General features: G+C 31.3%; 1 protein-coding gene across 1 annotated transcript in view; it reads right to left on the reverse strand.

Moving 5' to 3' along the window:
* The window catches only part of LOC129219840 (mRNA-capping enzyme-like), a 71,847-nt gene that overhangs the window by 4,628 nt on the left and 45,050 nt on the right, over nt 1-22,169 (reverse strand). Inside the window, 7 exon segments of the mRNA XM_054854149.1 lie at nt 1,225-1,348; nt 7,378-7,444; nt 8,023-8,123; nt 18,063-18,134; nt 18,904-19,068; nt 20,942-21,013; nt 21,146-21,281. Of these exon segments, the coding sequence (XP_054710124.1) occupies nt 1,225-1,348; nt 7,378-7,444; nt 8,023-8,123; nt 18,063-18,134; nt 18,904-19,068; nt 20,942-21,013; nt 21,146-21,281 (737 nt within the window).

Here is a 22,169-nt window from a genome sequence, read left to right on the forward strand (position 1 = left end):
ACAGCAAGAAGTATATGCTTTGAACGACCAGAAGTGAGGAGCGAGATTTCAAGGAAAATAAATATCAAACAGCCTTTCAACTAAGTCCGACACTATTTTCTAAGATCTGATAAGGAAAAGGAATTTTAGAAAACAACTTTTGAGTGACTAGTTAAGCGGTGACCAGTAAAGGAGGGTCATTTTACATTACTGTGAATGAGATCTTTCCGGGACCAATGAAAAATGACCACTTAAACGGAGTGACCACTTAACCGGTTGACTACTTATTGAGGTTTCACTGTATATCAGGCAATATATATCACGATATATATCAGATCTTTATTTTGAAAATGTCATGATATTTTGATATTTTCGATATTTATTTTTTCAACTACGATATTTCTAATATAAAAAGTACATTAATCATAGTAATATTGTTCATTTATTAGTAAAAATAACCAAAAAACTTATGCAAGAGGTTTTTATGATGTATTAATACATTATTAATATAGCAAATATAATCTTTCTTTTTTTATTATTTTATATTTATTTTATTATTAGTAATGTAACAATTTTAAATCATATTAAGAGTGCCTAATTAAATATTAGATGTTGGTCAGAAAACAGAAGAAAATGTCTTATGACTGTGCACCGACTAATGCATATTTTGTATTCCTAAATCATACAACTGAGTTAAAGTAGCTAACAGCAGAAAAATGAGAAACAGCTAATGCTAAATGAACACCATTAAAATTGATAGAAATGTAAAATGAAATATTAGATATAAATAATGAAAGGAACATTAATTTTAAGCCCGCATATTGCAAGAATAATGTAAGAAAATAAAGAGTGATTTGAGGATGCATTTACCATTTTGAAGACTTTAGTTTGCGCTGATCGAAAATATCGGATATATATCAAAATATCGGATATTTTCGAAAATATATTTTCAAACCCTGATTACAGTCCAATGTAAGTTTCCATATGGTTGGCTTCCATCAATTAACAAATTCAGTTTCAAAAATACAGTAATATCCCGTTACAATGAATACCAATACAACGAAATATCCGTTTCAGCAAAATAAATTTTTAGTCCCGTTGTAGTTTTCACTGCATTACATGAATTCCATTAGAGCGAACAAAATTTCCAGACCATAGAAGTTCCTTGTTACGAGATTTCATTGGATAATTGCTTTCCTCAAAATCAATTGAGTGCTTTTAAGAAGCAGAAAGGTTTTAACTTACCCATAGCAGTGGTGTACGCATTCGGGAAGGATTTATCCGTCCTCTCTCTCATGAACACCCATTGACCATCTTCGTATTTACATTCGATGATCTTTTTGTCCATGCTTCGCAAGGCTTTATTGATCTGTTAAAGAAATGAACACTGAATTTCATGAATGTTACCAGCAAAGTATGAAATCTGGCATTCAATATACAAAGCCAATTTATTGAATACATTATACTTTAAGATTAAGCTTTTTTAAATTAAATTATTTTCGGTTCATTCAGCGTTTTAACATTTAAAAACTCCCACCACAAATGATCACTGAATTTAGTTCGAACCTTTCCAAATCAAAGTTTTAATGAATATAAACAAATTTCATTTTCTAGCCTGTTAACAAAGCTTAATAAAAAATGAAAACACACAGTAAAGTACCGTTTATAAATTTTTGAAGGGACTGAGTGAAAAAACATACAATAAGTATATGTTAATATGTATCAGACTCTGCAGGAAACAGTTTAAGAAACATATAAAAGAGTAATATATAAACAGTGCTAGACTGTATCTAGTTCCCAACACAGATGCAAAAAGATAGCACTTTCAAGGACGAAAACAACTGCAAAAATTTTTTTCCCCTGATTTACGTTACCAACGATAATGGTTTCCTTTCTTTGCCCTACTTGAAAACCATTGCATATTAAATAAAAAGTAGTGTTTGAAACTGTTAATTAAAAATATAATTTGAAAAGATGCTCCTTTTTTCAGTAAAAATAGTACATTAAATAGGGAAATATTATTGGAAACCTAAAACAAATGCTTTCCTTCCAGCAACCAGTTAGCATAAGATTTCTAAAAAATTATTCAAACCACTGTTAAAAACATATCTAATCTTGATGAAACTGAAAAGTTTATATTTAAATAATTTTGAACTAAATTTGCAAGCAGTATAGTTATTGCTGCAGGAATCACAAGTAACAGTGAAAGTATAGAAGTAATGCAGATTTACTTATGTAAATAATAGACATATTTATGTAAAACAAATTGAAACCTTTTAACAATCAGTCCCTGTATTGAACTATTTGCTAATCAAGAAATTAGGTTTTGATGAATGAATACGGTATTTTAACTATTAAAACATGATGAAAATATTTATTTATGTACACAAGGTAACTCAATTTCAAAGGATTTCCTTATTTGTTGAAAAAAAAATCTAAAGATTACATTTGTAACAAACATTGAATGCGAAAAACAATCAATTTCAAAATGTATAGGTATATAACTTCATTTTAAAGTGAAAGGTTTTTTAAAGTCTAGAAAAAAAAAAAAAAACCTTTGTGTAATTTCTCACAGCAACAGCAAATAATACGATGGCAAAAAAACAAGTCGACATTAAATTTTAGCAATTAAATTAAAACAGCGGAGAAGCGATAACTTTTATCAGTATTAATTTTAAAGACAAAGTTTTCTTCTTGAAATTGTGATTGCATTTAGCGAATTACTTCAAGACAATGAGTAAAGGCAAGAGCATTAATGCCGGCTTTCAAAAATTCAGTTGAACTCGGTTAATGCTAAGTACTAAACCTTTACAAAAGAGTTTGTGTTTAATGTTATTTGTAACAGCTGTGAAGTAAAATTTTGCGAAAAAAGGAAGAAATACATACCCATATAAATATAAATTTTTTTTACAAGTTATTAAAATTATTACATGCCTTGTACTTAATTACACACAGAGAGATATTTATCTTACTTGTTAATATTTAACGTAAAATAAACCTTTTTATTTAGTTAATTTTAGGCCTCTGAAAATTTCACTATTCACAGTATTTTGAAGTAAAACGCCTAGTGCCATTGTATATCTGCACACACCTATTAGGCTTTCTACAACCACACAAGATGCTTAACTAATTTCTAAAAAAATATTTTTAAAAAATGGGACGAACATTTTTAGTAACAAGCTTAGAAAGTTTTGTTAGTCATTGCTTGCATTTTAATGCAGTAATTGAGTAGCAAATCAAACTTTACTAAAAAAAAATGTTCTCTTAAGCCGTTCTTTTGTATTAACCCTGGTTGTATAAAGAGAGTTCAACTGTCTTTTTTCTTTTTAATTAAAAAAAAATATAAAGTTGTTCAAAAAGTAACACATATACTGTGCTACAGTATGTAATGACTTATATTATGCAAAAAACAATTTTAAGTTGTCAACTAAAACAATGCTGTTGGTTTTACTTGTGTAATATTTATGTTAAAAATATGTTTTAAAGAAGTCAGCGAAAGTAAGTAACTTTCAGTGTCCTACTCATAGGCGGATTTAGGACTGAGTTCCTGGGGGGGCAGGATTTTTTTTTATTTAGCAACATTTTTATTGCCCCCCCCCCCCCCCACTCTCATGTTTTTGTCTGTTTAATGTGATGCATAAGTCCATGCTTTACTTTTTTGTGTGTCGTTTTCATTAATGCATGTTTTCATGCTGTCCTTTTTGAATTGACCTAAAGATAGGGAGCTGTTATCAAGAGAGTGACACAGGGCTCCAATTTTAAGGGGCCGGGGGTTTCTCCCCCGGAGGAAATTTTGTAAAATGGATATACAGTTATACAGTATTGTTCAAATTTTGTAAGAAACAGCCATTTTAAGTTTGAAAGAAAAAATAAACTATAGATTTCTCATTGCAGCAACTTTTTTTTAATTATAAGTAGTGCAGAAAACGAAAAGGAATAGAGGTAGTGTATATTTTTTTTCCTGGCTAAACAGATTAACAATATGCAGTAGAAGTAATTGGAGCCCACTTTGCTTAGGATTTTCAAAGACGTATCTAATTATTTTCAAGGACTCTAGAATAAATAAAATTATTTAACGCACTTCATTTGTACTTGTCTCTGATATTTTAATACTTGAGTGTAAAGTTTTACAGTCCTGTTCTAACTTTGTGAGAAAGAGCCATTTTAAATTTAAAAGAAAAAAAACTACAGATTTCTCATTACAACAACTTCTATTCAGTTACAAGTGGGACAAAAAACAAAGAGGAATAGAAGTAGAGTGTAATTTTATTTTTGGGCTAAACAGATTGACAATATGCAGAAGTAAGATAAAAGCAAGCAACACCAAAAGAATTTCCAAAATTTTGCATTTGGGATTGAATTAATAGCAAGATATGAAACATGCGAGTCACAAAAATTTATTTCAAATAATATGTTACAAACGTGAGAACCATGATTTTTACATTTTTGATACAGGATGTGGCAAGGAGCTGAATTTGACATATTTTGGCATTCCTCCCCCCTCTACCATTTGTTCTAAATTTTAAAATTTAAGGTTTGCAGCCACACTTTTCCAAATGTTCAAGGTTTTCAAGCACTTAAAATGAAATTAGTTTTTTCAAGAAATTTCCATTTTTTAAGGAACGAGTCATGAATTTTTTTGGGGGGAGTTAGGGACCCACTTCAAAGCAGGGGGCTTAAGCAACAGCTTGTTTATCTTATAGGAAAATTCGGCCCTGTTTGTAATTCACTCTTACCTGCAAATTTTTGCTTGATTTGTTTGTAATTTTTACGAAAATTCGTTAGTTTTTACGGTTAAAGGATTTTTACGATTTTACCAATCTTTGTTAGCTTTTTATAGACTTTTATAAAATTTCAGTAAACTTTTCCAAAACTTTTGATGACTCAATTATTTAGATTTCAATAATGACAAGGTCTGACTCAATTAGACTTAGATACTTATGACTTACATACTTTTTAAACAGTATTTATAAAGTAAGTAAAATTGTACTCTCCTTCTAAGTAAAAAGATTCATTTAATCAGAATACTCAGATAACTGAAATTTATTCAGTTTGCGGTAGTATTTATTTTCTCTCTTTCTCTCTTAAAAAGAGAGAGAGAGAAGGAAAAAACTATGTTTTTTGTTTTTTAGAATTTCTCAAAACGCTAATTAATCTACTAAGAACATAAATATTATGCATAAATATACTTGAAATGTGGACACAAATCATAACGAGTAGATCGTTCTGTTAGCGCTAATGGGGGGGGGGGAGTTTTCCCCCCTTTGCTTTAGGTTCTAATTTGTTGAAATAATCGTCAATTATCATAAGTGTTGCAGCTTAATGTAGAGCTCGTTTAGCCTATATTTTCATTCATATACTTGCCCAAAAGGTTTTTCAGTCCAAAATAGTGAATTTCGACACATTTTCAACACCCCAGTGACAGCTATACTATTTTTATTTAATGTTCGTTCCCCCCCCCCTTTTCTTTTCTCTCATCAGAAAAGGACATTCGCTTTTTCATTAAACTATTCAAAAAAGAAAAAGTCATGATTTTTTTGTTTTAAGATTTTGGAAGACGTGTTGTTACTATATAAAGTCCTCCCAAAACTGAGGGACATTGCCCCTATGCCCCCCTCTAAATCCACCCATGCCCTTCTGAACTATTCAAAAAAGAAAAAAATGATAATTTTTTTTTAATATTTGGAAGATGTGTTGTTACTATATAAAGTCCTCCCAAAACGGGGGGGGGGGCATTGCCCCCCCTCTGCCCCCTCATAAATCCGCCCATGGTCCTACTCAAAATGAGTAACAGTTGATACAAAATTTCTTGTGACAACTCTCTATAAATTTAATTTTAAATGAATTTCACCCGATATTATCCTTTTCAATATTTAAACGACATAGTAAGGGACTGTGGGGCAAAGTGAAATGGTTAAGATGAGGCAGCTTTTTTAAAATAAAACAAATTGGAAATTTGTTTTGAAAATTACAATACATAAAGAATGCGAACATTGTATTTCATAAAAAAAAACTTTCATCGAAATAGTATTTTTTGTTTTTGACAGTAAATTTACACTTTAAGAAAATAGTGGAAAATTTCCCCCTTTTTTATGGGGCAAAGTGAAAAATGAAATATTTTTGTAGTGAAATATTTTCTATTTAATTATAAAAGTATTTTTGATCAAAAGAATCAGTAAATAAAAGGTTGAATGAACAAATGAAATTATACTGAAAAATAAATAAATAAATAAATAAACCAATAATTAAGTAAATTAACTAATTAATGCATGAGGACGAATAAATGAGTTAGTAAAAGAGTGAATGCATAAGAAAATAAGTGAATGAATGAATAAATAAGTGAATCGCTAAATTAAGGTATTTAAATAGAGTAATTAATAAAAAATGCCTAAGAGATTAAATAATGACTGAATGATTGAACAATTTGATATGATATGATTGAACTATTAAACGAAATTAACTATTTCACTTTGTCCCCCCCCCCCATGTACTTTTCTAATTGTACAAAATATTTAAAATACAATTATGCTTAATAATAACTAAATAAATACTGCACCGAATCAAGGGCGCCCATATAGGGGGGCAAGGGGGGCTCGAGCCCCCCCACCCCTTTGAAATTAGAACTTCCTTGCTTTTAGTACTTTTTTCTTTGCAAAAATGTAAAAACATTTCTTCTCCAGCCATTAATGAATAAGTTATTAAAAATGTCAAATTTTAATGACTCTAATCTGCGCTGAAATTGGTTTCCATGTGGAAAATATTTGAGCCCCCCCCCCCTTGCAACTATGCATATGGACGCCCATGCACCGAATATTAGAAGATCTGAATCAATATTTCAACTGTTACTACAAGAACTTTATCATTTAATAAGACCGAAAATAATTTTCGACTTAGAAAATATTACAATATGAGTATCCATTTTTGAAAATTGCTTGCATTGTCATATTCTATAATTTTCAGAGTTAATTTTTTCTTGACTGGAATAGACAACATTTGTTACTACATAATTAAAATATTACCAGATAGGTGGCACTAAAAGCAAAGTAAATATTTCAACATTTCACTTTGCCCCATGTGTATTTTATGCTTTGCCCACAGATTAAATGAATACTTTTTCAGTATAAATAATGTACCGTCGTTACAGCCAATCCCCAAGGGACCAAAATAACATCTTTGTTGTTGCCTCATACTCAATTTTGCTATGAAAATTAAATAACAGAGGATAAAACGTGAAGGGGGATCTGAAGCTATTGCGTTACAGCCATAAATTCACTATACGCAACTTCGTTATTTACGGGCATGACTGTATTATTCTGCCCCTGAAATACACAATCATCTGATAAAATTAATAACATAAAAAGTGGAGGATGCATTGTTTATGTTTTCAATATACATTACCTTTAACTCGGCAAAAGGTTCATTCATGCCGCCGACGTACAATAGGCCAACTTTTGTAGGCAATATTCTATAAAATAAGAAAAGATATCATATAATATTTCAGGTGATGTTAATAAATTAAAAATTTAAAAAAAATCCGACTGAGTCGCAACTGCAGAATCAAGAGGGAAAATTGAAAGCCTTCACTATTAGAAATCAATTTCAATTATCTTATTTGCAAACAAATAGAAACTGGCAACATATAAAAATTTTAAAGCATTGCATTTTATTTCTTTGTCAGCCAACAATGAATTCGGCAGTCAATCAAGTAAAAAAAGGCTTAGCCGTTATTAAAATCTGTCTTAAAAAAATGTTATAATTGTTATAATTTGAATTCCATGCAACATGGAAGTTCCAAACACATTCCATCAGATGCAGGAAAAAAATCTCTTTTTTTTCGTGATAAATTTTAAAATTTTTAAATATGTTTTCACTGCAAAAATCACAAAAAATCATTTAAAGGTTTTTAATTAATATCTTCGTTAACTAATGTCATCCAAAGATGCAACCTAGCTAAGAACACTCTCGATCAACTCTCATATTGAATAAAAAAAAAGGCTTTTTCAAAATCGGTCAATAATGAAAGGAGGCAAATTCGTCACTTACCCGATGCCCGTCCGCTGCGTTATGACTAGCTTGAAATCCACCGAATTCAAATTGGCCGGCTTCCATTTGAGTGTGTCGGGACAGCGACCACAAAGATAAGGCTAAAAATAAAGAACAGTATGAAGAACTAGTCGACCCGTGCGGAACTCCGCACTGTGCTTCAAATCGTTTCATAAGGCATTTCGCTCCTTAAGAATTTCAAAGGAAGAACATTATGACGAAGAACCGAAAAAAAAGTAAGCGCAGAAGAGAAGGCATGTAATTTAAAGACATCAGAAACAAAACCTCGTTAAATACAACGTTGTGATAATTTGATCATAGCTCCCTTTTTAATCGTACATATTTTCAATGCAAACATAAATGTCATTAAAAGTGTGGCTGAGTGGTGACTCGTGAAAAAGCAATAATTGTGCATGTGAAAAAACAGGTTGTGGCAAATACAGTCCTGCACATGTCAGCATCTGACGGGAAAAAAAGAAGCATTAAAGAGATATTTATTGGCACGTATTCGAATTGGCGCCATTCTGACTAACAGCCCGACACCCCAACAAACCTAGCAATTGCGCCTTCCTTTTCGAAAGCTATTCATTGAAGGAATGCGTAGTAAAAAACAGCAAAAAAGCTTTTTGCCAAAAAAAAAAAAATAATAATAAGATCATGCATCTGTGTTTTGTCATTAACCAGCATGATACGATTTAAAATTATTCGCAAAGCATGGAATTTGATTAAAGAATGACGAAGATCTCACGTATCGATTGAAACAAACATTCTAGAGAAGTAATAAATTTGATTGAAAATAAGTGTTTTTATCTTTGAATATTGAACTATTTCACATAGAAGGTTGCTTTAACCGTTACGGCTTAAATGCCCTCACATGTTTCTCTTTTAATCGAACACTTAAAATTCAAAACCAAAACCAGTTGAACTGAGTCCGTTCTTAAGTGTAATTTTTCGAACGTAGACAAAATGTGTTTTTTTTTTTTTTTTCAGCAGAAAGCAGAGGAGTAGAAAATAATTTCTTGCTAATGAAGTTGATAATACTTTTAATGCTTTATATCGTATTCGCGCGAATAAAAAATTAAAGGTTTACTGAGTGAAACTCGTAGTTTTAATCGGGCGTAGTATTTTTTCATTTGTACAAAAGGTCGAACACTGCTATTAGAAACATCTACATTTTAGCATACAATAAAAATGTTTTTCTGCACAAAAAGGATTTCTTTAGGTAAATCTAATACTTTTTTATGCTTACATTATGTTGAGTGGTCTGGATGTAGTCAAAGAACACAGTTCGATTAACAATCAACTTATCCGAATGATAACTGTAGCCTGCATAAAGGAGTCGAAACACCAAGTAGCATTCCCACTGCATTTATTTTATTAGGTGTGTATGTTATGAGCACATGTAATGCGTAATACTAATATAAATTTGATATTATGTCGGACAGCGCAAGCTTGCCCGAAGTTCAGATAGTTTATAGCCGAACGCTCTACCGAAAAAAACTTACCAATTAAACCAAACAACTAAGTCCAGTGCTGTTAAGCTTTATTAAAATATAAACACACACACAGGCTTTTTTTTTTTTTTTTGCCGAAATCGACGTAAAAAATTTAAAACTGCATTAGAACTTTGCTTTAAAAAATGCATAAGAACTACAGGCAGCATCAAGGTTTTGAAACAGCAAGAGGCGATTTCGAAAACTTGAATTTTCGACCGTAAGCCTTTTTTTCGTCATTGGCCAGCCTGATAAGTTTTAAAATAGAGGGGATTAATATATAAGATAAGATATTGAAAAAAAATGTTTTTATTTTCGAAAATTTTTACAATTTGTTATCGCAGGCTGCTTAAACCGTTATAACTTAGATGGCAGCACGTGTTCATCATTTAACAGCACGGTTAAAATACAAAATAAATTGAACTATGCTTTCGAATATAGTAAAAATGTGATAAGCTATTTGTTTTTTAGCAAAAAGAAGAAAAAATATATATTTTACCCTTCAAATTGAGGTAGTATTTTATTTATTTGTACAAAGAGTCAAAAACTCATTAGAAGAATATATATTTCAATATACGATTTATTATTTTTTTTCTGAACAAAAAACAATTCTATTGTAGTCTTAAATCTTAAACCTGTTACTTATATTTTCGCTTACATTATGCTTTAATTTTCTTTCCAGAGCCAAAGCTTCAAAAAAAAAAAAAAAAAACACGTGCAATTTCGAATTAATTTAGCACATAATCACTGAATGTTTTCATATCAGCAAGGAGCATTTCCTTCTCATTTATTCTATTCCCTCATAGTTGTTATTCATTTAATTCAGTGTTCATGTAATGCGCGATATTTCTCTAATTTTTTTGTTGCAGATTATTCGGACGTGGGCCCGAACACGTAATCTCCTGGTTACGAAGAGAACGCTCTGCCGATCAAGCTATTCAGCTCTGTCGGTCATAGCGCAAATTAAAGTTATAAGTTTGACCGAAAACCTTATTCTGGTTCTTTAAAATAGGTTATTCGGCTAAAAGAAACAATTTTCAGACCTTGGGTCTATTTTTCGTCAGTAGCCAGCACCATAAGCTATAAAATAAGCCGTAAATCAAAGAAATCGATCAAGAATTGAGGGAAATTTGGCGTAGAAACCAAAAACAGGCTACAGAAATAATATATAAGGATTTGAAAACGCTACTAGAGTATCACACACAAAAGCAAAGGACAGCAATACACAAGCAAAAAAAATAAGATGAAATATAAACACAAGAATCAAGACAATGCAAAGTGGGTACTCTGTCGATAATATGTCCAGTATATATCTAGTACAGTCGAACCTGTCCATCTCAAATTTGCCAATGGCAAAATTTTTCCATTTCCCTACATCATTAGCATAAATTTAACACCCCCCCCCCCCTAAGCCTATCCTGAATGAGTTTTCCCAAAAACCTCTATACATTATATTCTGACTAGACTTGTTATTTTCAAATTTGATCTGCAGCAAAAATTTTCAATAGTGGAACCTGGACACAAAATTCCTACAATCAAGGAGAATGTTTTCAAGGAATTCCATCACCCGCAAATTGGTGGAAAAGTTTCCCTTTCAAGTTTGTTATTTTGCCAACTTATGATGTTCTATTTAAACTATTTTATAGAGTAGAAAATAAAAATAACTTTTTTGGTCAGAAGCGCAATAATCATCAAAATATCAGGGATAAGAAAAAGTGGCCAGTGGGGTGTGTCTTACAATGCACTTTTTAAAAAAGTTTTGAATTTCTTATGGGGCATCCCTTTAATTGCTTCCTTTTGATGAAAAAATACACACATAAAAGTTCCATAGAATTTGAACATAATTTAAGGGGTGCTACCAGTGATTAAAATTACATTCAAATGGCGTAAAAATCAACTCCCCAATACACCCCTGCACTTTTTAAAAAAGTTTTGAATTTCTTATGGGGCACCCCTTTAATTGCGTCCTTTTGATGAAAAAATACACACATAAAAGTTCCATAGAATTTGAACATAATTTAAGGGGTGCTACCAGTGATTAAAATTACATTCAAATGGCGTAAAAATCAACTCCCCAATATATCTTGTCATATTTTTAATCAACATGAAGTTAGGTCGGTTGGGTTTAACACAGCACAAACACCTATTTCTTATATATACAAGAAAATAATAAGCATTTCATGGTTGTCATTTTATGTATTAATGTCAAAAAAGCATTTGAAAGTTCGGTAATGCCATTCATATCACAGGTTCAGACTTTCGGTCTTTTACATTCAGCAATATTGTAATTTTTCTCTTTGTTACTTCCATGTGACAATACAAACTTTTCACTGATTGCTACTTATTATCCAGACCAAATAAATAAATTAAGAAAAAATAAATAAATAAAAAGAGAGAATTGACAAATTTTGCAGCAGTGGTAGCACCCTCTATATATTATTCAATTTTTATTTTTCAGATATGAGATTTTTTTTTCATCCAAAGGAACAAAATGAGAGGGTGCCTCATGAAAAAATAACACCTTTAAAAATGAGAGGCACCCTAGTGGCCAGAGAACAAAAAAGGAGGAAATCCCACCCCCCTCCAAAAAAAAAATTTAAAATTATGCAAAAAAGCGATGACATCCAAAACTGCATCAAAATAACCCTTAGAAGCCATGATATTCAAAAATTCATTAAAAATCGACACCAGTTTCAAAGAAAAAAAAACCCCTCCCCAAATTAATTTAATTTGAAATTATTGGGCAGCAATTAATACATGACACATATTGTTCTTAAAACATAGTATACATTTCTGAAATGTCAGTTTTAAAAAAGATCGGGAGAATGGGGATTGCTGTAGTTAGAAAATTAGTATCATACAAAATTAGTATAATGTAGTAAATCAAGCAACGATAAAATTAAAAATTTTAAAAACGCCCGACTGAGATGCAATTGTAGAATCAAGAGGGAAAATGGAAAATCCTCTAAAAAGCCTTATGTTATTAAAAATCAATGTCAAGTATTTTATTTGCTAATGAATAGAAACTGGCAACAGATAAAAATTTTAAATCATTGCTTTTTATTTCCTTGTCGACCAACAATGAATTCGATAATCAATCGCGTGAATCAAGGCTTAACCATTATTAAAATCTGCTTAAAAAACGTTATAATTCGAATTCTAAGAAACATAGAAGTTTCAAACACATTCTATCAGACACAGAAATAAATTCTCTTTATTTTTGTATTACACTAAAAATTTTTTAGCTGTGTTTTTACTGCAAAAATTGCAAAAAACCTTTTAGAGGTTTTTTATTAATATCTTCATTAATTAATGTCATCCAAAGACGCAGCCTAGCTAAGAACACTCTCGATCAATTCTCCTTTCGAACAATTTTTTTTTTCAAAATCACTCCCTCCGTTTAAGCGCTAGAGTGCTACACACACACACAGACACGTCAAATTTATAACCCCCTTCCTTTGTGTGCCGGGGGTTAAAAATGGAGGGTGGCCTGAACTCTAGCTCAAAAAAAGTTTTTTTTCAACCACCCTAATAGACAGATGTGACTATAATACACAATTTACATACAGATACAAAGAAATTTACACTAAAACAAAGGAAATATCTGCTTTTAAAGAAAAGTACCATGGGAATTGATGTGATATACCCCACCCTTGGCGACTTTTTCCTGTTGGCGCAAAGAAAGCGTCGCCAAGAAAACGATGTATGACAACATATGTCATACATCGTTTTTAGCGATGCTTTTTTTGGGCCAACAGGAAAAAATCAGATGAAAAAACATGATCAAAGCACTTCAGAACACAATATATATAAAAACAACATAAAACTACAACAAAAAACATCACGAATATACGCTTCAAAAATACCAGAAACTAGAAAGGTTTTGTACACAAAGAACAATTACTAGAAAGTATTTAAAATGCTTAAATCAACAAATTACTATAACAGTTCACCAACGAAATATGTACCAATAGAAATAAAAGTTATTTTCCAACATGCATTTCATCGAACAAAAACTTTTCTCATACTCTGCTAAAAAAGAGCAAACCGATCCAAATCGCGATGTTTAAAGCGGAAAACATCCCCAAAATCCATAACTATTTCAGCCAAAAAAGCGCTTAGTTACTCAAATTTCGATGTATGAAAAGTAGAAATGTCTCAACAAAACATCCTAAACATAAACAATACAAAAATACCATACATTTATTTGCTATATAGACATACTCTCAAAATACCTATTATATTTTACATAAAATAACACCTTTATATTTTTATAAAATGCTGGAGTCAACTTTTTTTCAGAAATTCAGTACCTAAAGGAGGCACGTTAATAGAATATGTCTAAATAATTCGTGGCATCGATAAGAATGAACTTTTAGAACAAAATAACCGTACTATTTTTGTAAAATTAATTTACATACAGTAAAAATAAAGTTAAAAACTACAAGAACCCCTCAAGGATTTGTAAAAAACAAAGAATTTCGGAAGTGAGTTTTTTTTGAATTCTAAAAAAAAGAACTTAGCTTTTTATAGTATAAATCCTCACACTCAGTCCAAAACAAAATATCATATGACAATGGCACGTTACAGACACACCACGTTGGAGTTACCTTTTAATTAACGTTCAAGTTTGAAGAAACTGACATTTTCTAATGTTTTTACTTCAAAACACAACTACTGAATCTAAACGAACACAAAATAAGCTTTCCTGTAAGGTATATTGCACGAAACAACACGTATCTCTCCTGCGTGAAACCGAGTAAACAACCCGAGTAAACAAGTTCGAACAAGATTGCCTTCGCGTTGCCAAACACAGATCAGTTTCAGCAGGGATGCCATGCTCAAAAAATTATCGCCTCATTGGCGAGAAAAATATTTCAATTTTGTGCAAAAAATCGGATGTCGCCAAATGGGGGGGGGGGGGGTATATCACATCTGTACCGTAGCATGTTAGAGCAACAAGGGTTCCCTTTAAAAATCTATTATAATCAGCAATGTTCTTGGAGAAAATATATTCGGGGGAACACACCTCTATCATGGTTGTTGCATGTTTACTGGACCAAAAAAGGTCACTTCAGATTGCTCATACCAGCTTTGGTTTAAAAAAAAGCCGACATTTATTTTTAGAAAAGAGCTTTGAAACCAGTTTGCATTAAATATATGTGTGACAACAAAAGTCAGAATTCTATGCAAGCGCAAAAGAAGTTATCGAATAACAGCCCAAGTGTAGGATAGATGGCACAAAAATCAAGTTTTTCTTCTCATCACGTGACCGAGATCTCCCCCGTTGTTGGAGAAATCTTCGTACTGATCGAATTTCCAGCCCCATATGCTAGAATGCAGGGTTGGCAAAAACCTGTTTTTAAAAAAAAGCCCATGGACCCAGGATTTTTTTAAATAAAAAAAACCTTAACTAAAGCTGGGTTTTGTTGTCTTTTTTTAGGGGAAATGTGGGGTACTTGTAGCATAAGTATATTAACAAAGCACAAAAATTGTCTTGGGGTAAAAAAAAGGCTGGAAAATTAGCGTTTTCTGAAGAAAAGTATAAAAGACGAAGAAACCAAGAATGGTGAAGTTTCTGATTTTTTAGTTTCCATGATTACCAACAGTTAAGGCGAAGTTACTTCTCAAGTGATAAAATCTACTACATTTTTTTTTTCATTTTACTTTATTGTATTTCATTTTGTTATGCATAACTACTGCAGAACCTCAAGTAATTTAAATCCTTTTTTATTGAATCCCAGCTTAATCAAGACACTTCTTTGAATTTTATTGTGTTTAGACTACTCCTAAAATTTTATGAACTTTCCCGTAGTTCGTAAGTTAGAAAAGGACAGACATATACTTTTTCACATTTTTGCCACCCACAACCACCCACTTCCACCCACCACGACCAAACTCCCTTATTCCCACCAGGAGACCAAGGGATGCTTACCACCCCAAGCAGAAATTGATTGGAATTGGTGGTGATAGAGAAAACCTTGTCTTTACGTAAGCACATTAGCATTTTATATATATATTAAGAATAAGATTAAGATTTAGTTAAACATAACATTTGCGTACTCTGTAGCACAAAATTTATTTAATGATGTTATCTTTGAAAGAGAATTCTATTTGTTTGCTAGAACAAAGGTGCACCTTATTACTTTAGCAGTAGCAACTAATTTTTTAAAAATAAAAATTCACATTAAAATCTCTTCCAATGTCTATTACATGCAGGGTTCGAAAATATCATGATATTTTCGAAAATATCCAATATACTGATACATAACGGATATTTTGATATATTTTCAATCGGCACAAACTAAAGCCTTCAAAATAGTAAATGCACATCCTCAAATCACTCTTTATTTTCTTGCATTATTATTACAATATATAGACTTAAAATTAAGGTTTCTTTCATTACTTATATCTAATATTTCATTTTACATTTTTATCAACTTTTAATGGAGTTCATTTATCATTAGCTGTTCTTATTTTTTATTCTTTACACAGTTCTATGATTCAGACGTAAAAAATATGCATTATTCGGTGCACAATCATAAAACATTTTCTTTTTTTTTCTGACCAATGCTTAATATTTAATTAGGCACTTTTAATAGGAATTACAATTGTTACATTGGTAATATATTTAGGGACATAAAATAAAAAGGAATATTACATTACTTTGTTACATTAACACTAGAAAGACGGAGGGGCCTGTGTGGCCCCTCGCGTAGTTTGTTGTTTAATAACTCGGATAATATCTAACGGAACTTAATGGAATTTTCTGACTTTTCATTATATGACACTATTTGAATGCTTGTTTAATCGTTTAATCATTCGCCTCATAGTACTGTTAATATTGATCCTTATACCTAGAAAGACGGGAGGGGCCACAGTGACCCCTAAGCATTTTGACAATTAAAAAATTATTTTTTTTCCTTTCTCCTAATTGCAGTAGCATAAAAAAAATGCCATTCACTCTAGTTTAACCTGTAACTTCCTTTTTATGCAGCCGTTTGGATATCCAAATGCTATAAACAGTACCGACTGCTTACCATCCTAACGGTGGCCATTGCTCTTAGAAAGGAAAACTAATTCAACCTTTTGCCGAGTATAGAGAGAAAAACTAAAAATAATTAAGTACTAAGTTTTTATTTAGTCATGAAAGAAGGTGCATCAGGCATGTGGACTCCCTCAGGAAGAATTTTTAAAAGAATTGACTCCAAAAATGGGTAGGGGCCACACTGGCCCCTTCAGTCTTTCGAGGTATACAGAAAATGTCAGTCGTTCTAGTGTTAATCATGGATTAATGCATCATAAAAATACAGTTCATAATTTTTGGTTATTTTTAATAAAAAATAAACAAAATTACTATGATTAATAATTTTTTATACTCAAAAAATGGTAGTTGAAAAAATAAATATCAAAAATATCAAAATATCATATTTTCAAAATAAATATCGGATATATATTATGGTAAAAACATGATATATATTGACAAACCCCTGATTACACGGAAGTGAGATATTTTAAAAATCAATTATTTGCTAATTGGTGGTCTAGTGCTACTCTCAATTGCTTTAAAAATGTATCAACGGCTCCTGAAAAAGGTCCGAAAATGGCGACCTTACCGACAAAAGCGCTTTGGAGCATCTTTAGTGCTAAATAAGTTAAAAAATATTTTGTTTGGCACAGCTAGGAGCAGAACATAAACTCAGTTCCAAACGGCGTTTGAGCATTCAGTAAACCCAAAGAATAAAGCTATTCTCAATTTTTTCTTAAAGTTTCTTTGTGTCTAAATTCCTAGATTTTTTCTGTTTATTGATGATAGCAAGATGACAGTTGAAAACTAGAATAAGAGTTAAAATTGAAGTAAATAGCAGATCGGCCGAAGAATCTCATACCAGCCATAGAAATACTAAAGATAAAAAACTTAAATAGATAAAAATAAAATAACAAGAATAGTTAATCAATAAAATAAAATTAACACAAATTACAGGAAAAAATAGAAACTGAGGGGAAAAAAAAAAAAGAAGTGATAAAAGAAAAAATAACATGAGATAAAAAAAATATATATTCCTTATTCAAAGCTTTATATTATTAGTGAGCATACTTCAATTTTTCAAAGCAAAAATGATTTTTCTCTTGTTTAACCAAGTTTACCTAAATTTTTGGTATTTTTAAATTTCCCTGATTTTTTGCGATCGATAAAACTCCGACTTTTTCCCGATCCCCCGCTTCTGTAGCCACCCAGCTTTATACTGAAATTTTTTTGTTGTTTTCAAGAGGAATTTAAAAAAAGCTAAAAATTAAGCCTTAAAGCTGCCTTAGGTTGAAAATGGTTGCAAATATTGCCTTTGAATACAAAACAAAAAAAAAAAAAAAAGAAAAAAGTTCACTTGAGCATTCATACAACTCTAAAAAATGTTAATACTAAAACTACAGTTCAGCTGAAGTAGGTAACTATAGTAACAAGACACAAAGAAACATTACTTCAGGGATGGCGAGAAAAGGAAAGACATTCGCATTAAAAAGATAAATAAGTAAAAGTCTGAAACTTACATCAGGTACGGGTTGGAAAATGAGACCGTCAACTTCGTGAGACATTTCCTTCCGAAACTTTTCACCCAGAATCTGGAAACCATCAGGATTTTTAGAGCATACAATTTTCATGAGCATTATTTGTTTTTTGTGTAACTTCTCTGCATGAAGTAAATAAAATTGTGGTGGATGGCATACCATTTTCACTACCACTATCACCTACTCCATGGTGCCTGGGGACTAGTTTGCATGTGTGGGCATTTTTTAAATTTATTGATTTTTTAGGAGGAGGGGAGGACGAATGCTTTACTCCAGAAGTTTCTTCTTGCTTGAGACTCTTCAAGCAAAATAATTGAATATTTAACAGCATATTAATGATGAAATATTATTTTTAAAGCACTGCATTATTATCAATTTAAATGATTTTTAATTTAATTAGTTTTGTTGTGATTATTCGGTCATGAAACTGAATGAATTTTAGTTTGAATGAATTATCGATTTAATAAAAAATAATGCTCGAAAGCTAAATAATGGGCATGGGAAAAAATAAACGTAAAATACACCCTTGATTTCTGGGCCATTAAATGCAAAGCAAACAAACATAAAATTTATTCCACAAATTAATTATTTTTAATGCAAATAAATAAATTAATGTAAATAAATAAATAAAACTTCAATAAGAAACAAAAAATATTATTTTTAAAGCAGCATTTGATTATCAATTTAAGTGAATTACTACTTAAAAATCCTGTTGTGACTTTTGAGTCATCAAATGTGAAGAAAACAATAAACCAAAGTTTCAATTCACCAAACAATTATTTTTAGCACATAAAAGTGAATTTTTAACAGCAAATTAATTTACCTGTCTGGCAGACGTAATGTCCCAAAAATCTTTAGAGCGGATACTGAAAGGTTCCTTCAGTCGATTGATTCGACCTTCAGACATGGCCAGCCTACGAGGCTGAATAATTTCCTTGTCGATACATAGACGCCTGCGATCGAAATCGGTTCGTCCGACATCAATGCCCTAAAAAGGATCAATACATATAAACAGTGATGACACCAGAAATTGTTGATGGGGTCAAGAGGAGGGGAAGGGGGGCAAAGTGCATACAGTACAGAACCTCAAATCCGGAAAACTCGGGACCGCGACCTTTCCAAATTTTGGAATTTTACGGATTAGGATTACAATTTAAAAAAAAACGTTTTCTTGGTTTCGCTAATGTTTGTGCCAAATTTCTTATATTTTTTGATCAATATGCATGCAAGTATACTTCATTATGCTAAAACAGAAGTGGGAGATAATTTTCAGTGGCATGTAGTCTGTGGATGTTGCTTTTTATTATTATGTAATTTGCCCATGGATACAATTCATAAATCATAATTTTTACTAAAACTAATTTTGTAATTCTGTTCAATAGGCTTTCTGTTGCATACGTATGAGAAGAAAAAAAAACAATTATCCTTAGCTGAAACTGGATGTTAAAAAATTGCTGCACATTGCACATTTACAGCAAAACGCTCATTTACGCATAACATGTGACAGTGGAGAAAACTTGAAAATATTTTTTTAAAGCTAAACTAAAAACACTGTGTTTTAAATAAATAACTGTCGAACATTACTTGTTGAAAACAGTTTTTGAATTTTTAAAACTGGAAAAAGAAAAAAAAAGAAAAAAGGGAAAAAAACAAAACAATTTAAGGGAAGAAGTTGCAGATTTCAGGATTCCGAATTTGGGGGGTCTCAAACTGTATGTTCTAAATCATCAGTATACAACTTGGGTAAAAGAATATGAAACATTATTTACAAACAAGTAGGATTTTAGATTATTTATGAGTGAATACGTCCCGTAGAACATACGGCTCCCACACTTTTATGTTAGAAATTAAGCCCCTTGGGTATCTACTGGATCCATATGCATTTCACGTAAAACCTGCTATTTTGTTCCACATGGGACAGCTCATACATTTCATTAAAAAGTGATAAACACACAAACTTGTTTTCTGCATGAACAAAAAATTTTGTTCATTAATTACTTCTAATGAAATGTAGGAGTTATTATGTGAGGGACAAAATGTGTACAGTGAAGCACTGTTTATACGTTTTTTTTAAATACATTTTTATCAAATACAGGTGTCCCTCGTATAACATAATATTTCATTCCGTGTCATATCAAAACTGTGTTACACGAGACTTTCAGGTTAAGATGTATCGTGTTATATCGAAACCGTGTTCTGTGTTACATCGAAACCGTATTATACGAGACTTAGAAATAAATCAAGGGATGTGTACCGTGTTGTATCGAAACCGTTTCTTAAAAACAAAGTAAATTAGAGTACTGTCAAAAATTAACAGAATGTATAAAACAAAAATGAAATTTCATTTTTTTTTAAACATAACATTTGTGCTGTATCAAAACCAGGAAGCAGTAAATTCACGTTTCGTACCCTGATATAATAACCACAAACTTAGCACCATGTAATATCGAAACCGTGTTGTAGAAGTACTCTGTTATACAAGAGACGCCTGTATGTATTTTTTAAATATGTCCGTCTAGAGTCTAATACACATTAACCTATACCTATCACACGTTTTTTTCATTTGTACGCTTTTTTCACACAGGCCCTTCAAAAACATACAAACGATGCTCCACTGTATTTTTTCGTAGAACGGGCCAGCAGCTTTTCACAGGTTGCAAGTTAAGAGTTAAATATAAAATTACCAAACACTTTCCATTTTCTGATTTCAAAAATTTACCTCTTTATTATAATTTTTAACTTGCAGTAAGAATCTGATTACATTTTACAAGAAAACCACCCCATAATTTTAAAAGCATTGTAAGTGGTTTCATCTTAAAATCACAGCTTAGATCTGTGCACGTAGAAAATCCGAGACTCACTTCAAACTTAATGATATCGTAGACAAGGTATCGTGGCACATCTTTTCCTTCCACTTTATCAATGATCATTTCCTGCGAAAAATACAGAAAGAAGACCAGGAAATTATTGCACAATAAAGAAAACATTTCAGTGCAATTTGCTTTGTATTTCACATTTTTATACTTTTCTAAGAAACAGAAATAACAGAAAAAGGTTTTCCTTACGCCATCCAAAAGGGTGCCGCTCAGGTGCATGTCCGGCTCTTTTCTACGAGGAAACCACAAACCGTCAACCTTGAATACTGAATTGTCACGATCAATAAAAAATACTTTTCGTTCACCATCTATCAGCATCATGTACCTAGGGGGAGGGGGGGGAAACAACAAATATGAACAAACTAAAACAGAGTTCGTACTCAATTTCAGAAACAAAATGAAAGAGTTTTGAAGGAGTAAAATGAGATTTTGGAGGAGTACTAAAAGGCTATCATTGTATATATATCAAGGCTCGAAAATTATACTGCCCGACATGCCTGGGGCATGTAAAAATTCTGATCGGGCATGAATTTTTTCCCCATACATGCCCGGCTGGGCATGTAATTATTATAATTTTTTTAATCAAGTATTATAATTTTTTTAATCAAGATAGTTTTAATGGAAACTTATTATGTACTATTTATTTAAACTTTTTAAAATGTTTTATATTGACATAATTCTTGATTCAGATTTTGCTGTTAAATTCATTTCTTGTCTGATTTATGCTATACGACAGATTCAAATATTTTAATTTTTATACAATAAAAAAACTGGGCATGTAAAAATTTGATTTGGGCATGTGTTTTTTAAACAAACATGCCCAGCAGGGCATGTAAAATTTTAAAGATTTTTCTAGCCCTGATATATATGTATATATAAATAAATAAATAAATAAATAAATAAATAAATAAATATATATATATATATATATATATATATATATATATATATATGATATCACACTTTTTTTCAACATAATTGACCCCCTTCCCCTTCATCACAAAGTGTCACACTACAGCTAACTCCTCCACTTGTCATATGTCATATCTTTACAAACATATTGTATGTGTGATGTCACTTTTTGTCACCCTCTCTCTTCCCCCTGTCACAATTTCATGAGCCCGTCTCTTTCTCAAAGCATGACATCCCTTGTGGATGACACTTTAAACAATATCATAACTGTGATTTATTAAACAAATGTTTTTTTTTTAAC

Source organism: Uloborus diversus, chromosome 4 (genome assembly GCF_026930045.1).
Source record: "Uloborus diversus isolate 005 chromosome 4, Udiv.v.3.1, whole genome shotgun sequence".
Taxonomy (NCBI): Eukaryota; Metazoa; Arthropoda; class Arachnida; order Araneae; family Uloboridae; genus Uloborus; species Uloborus diversus.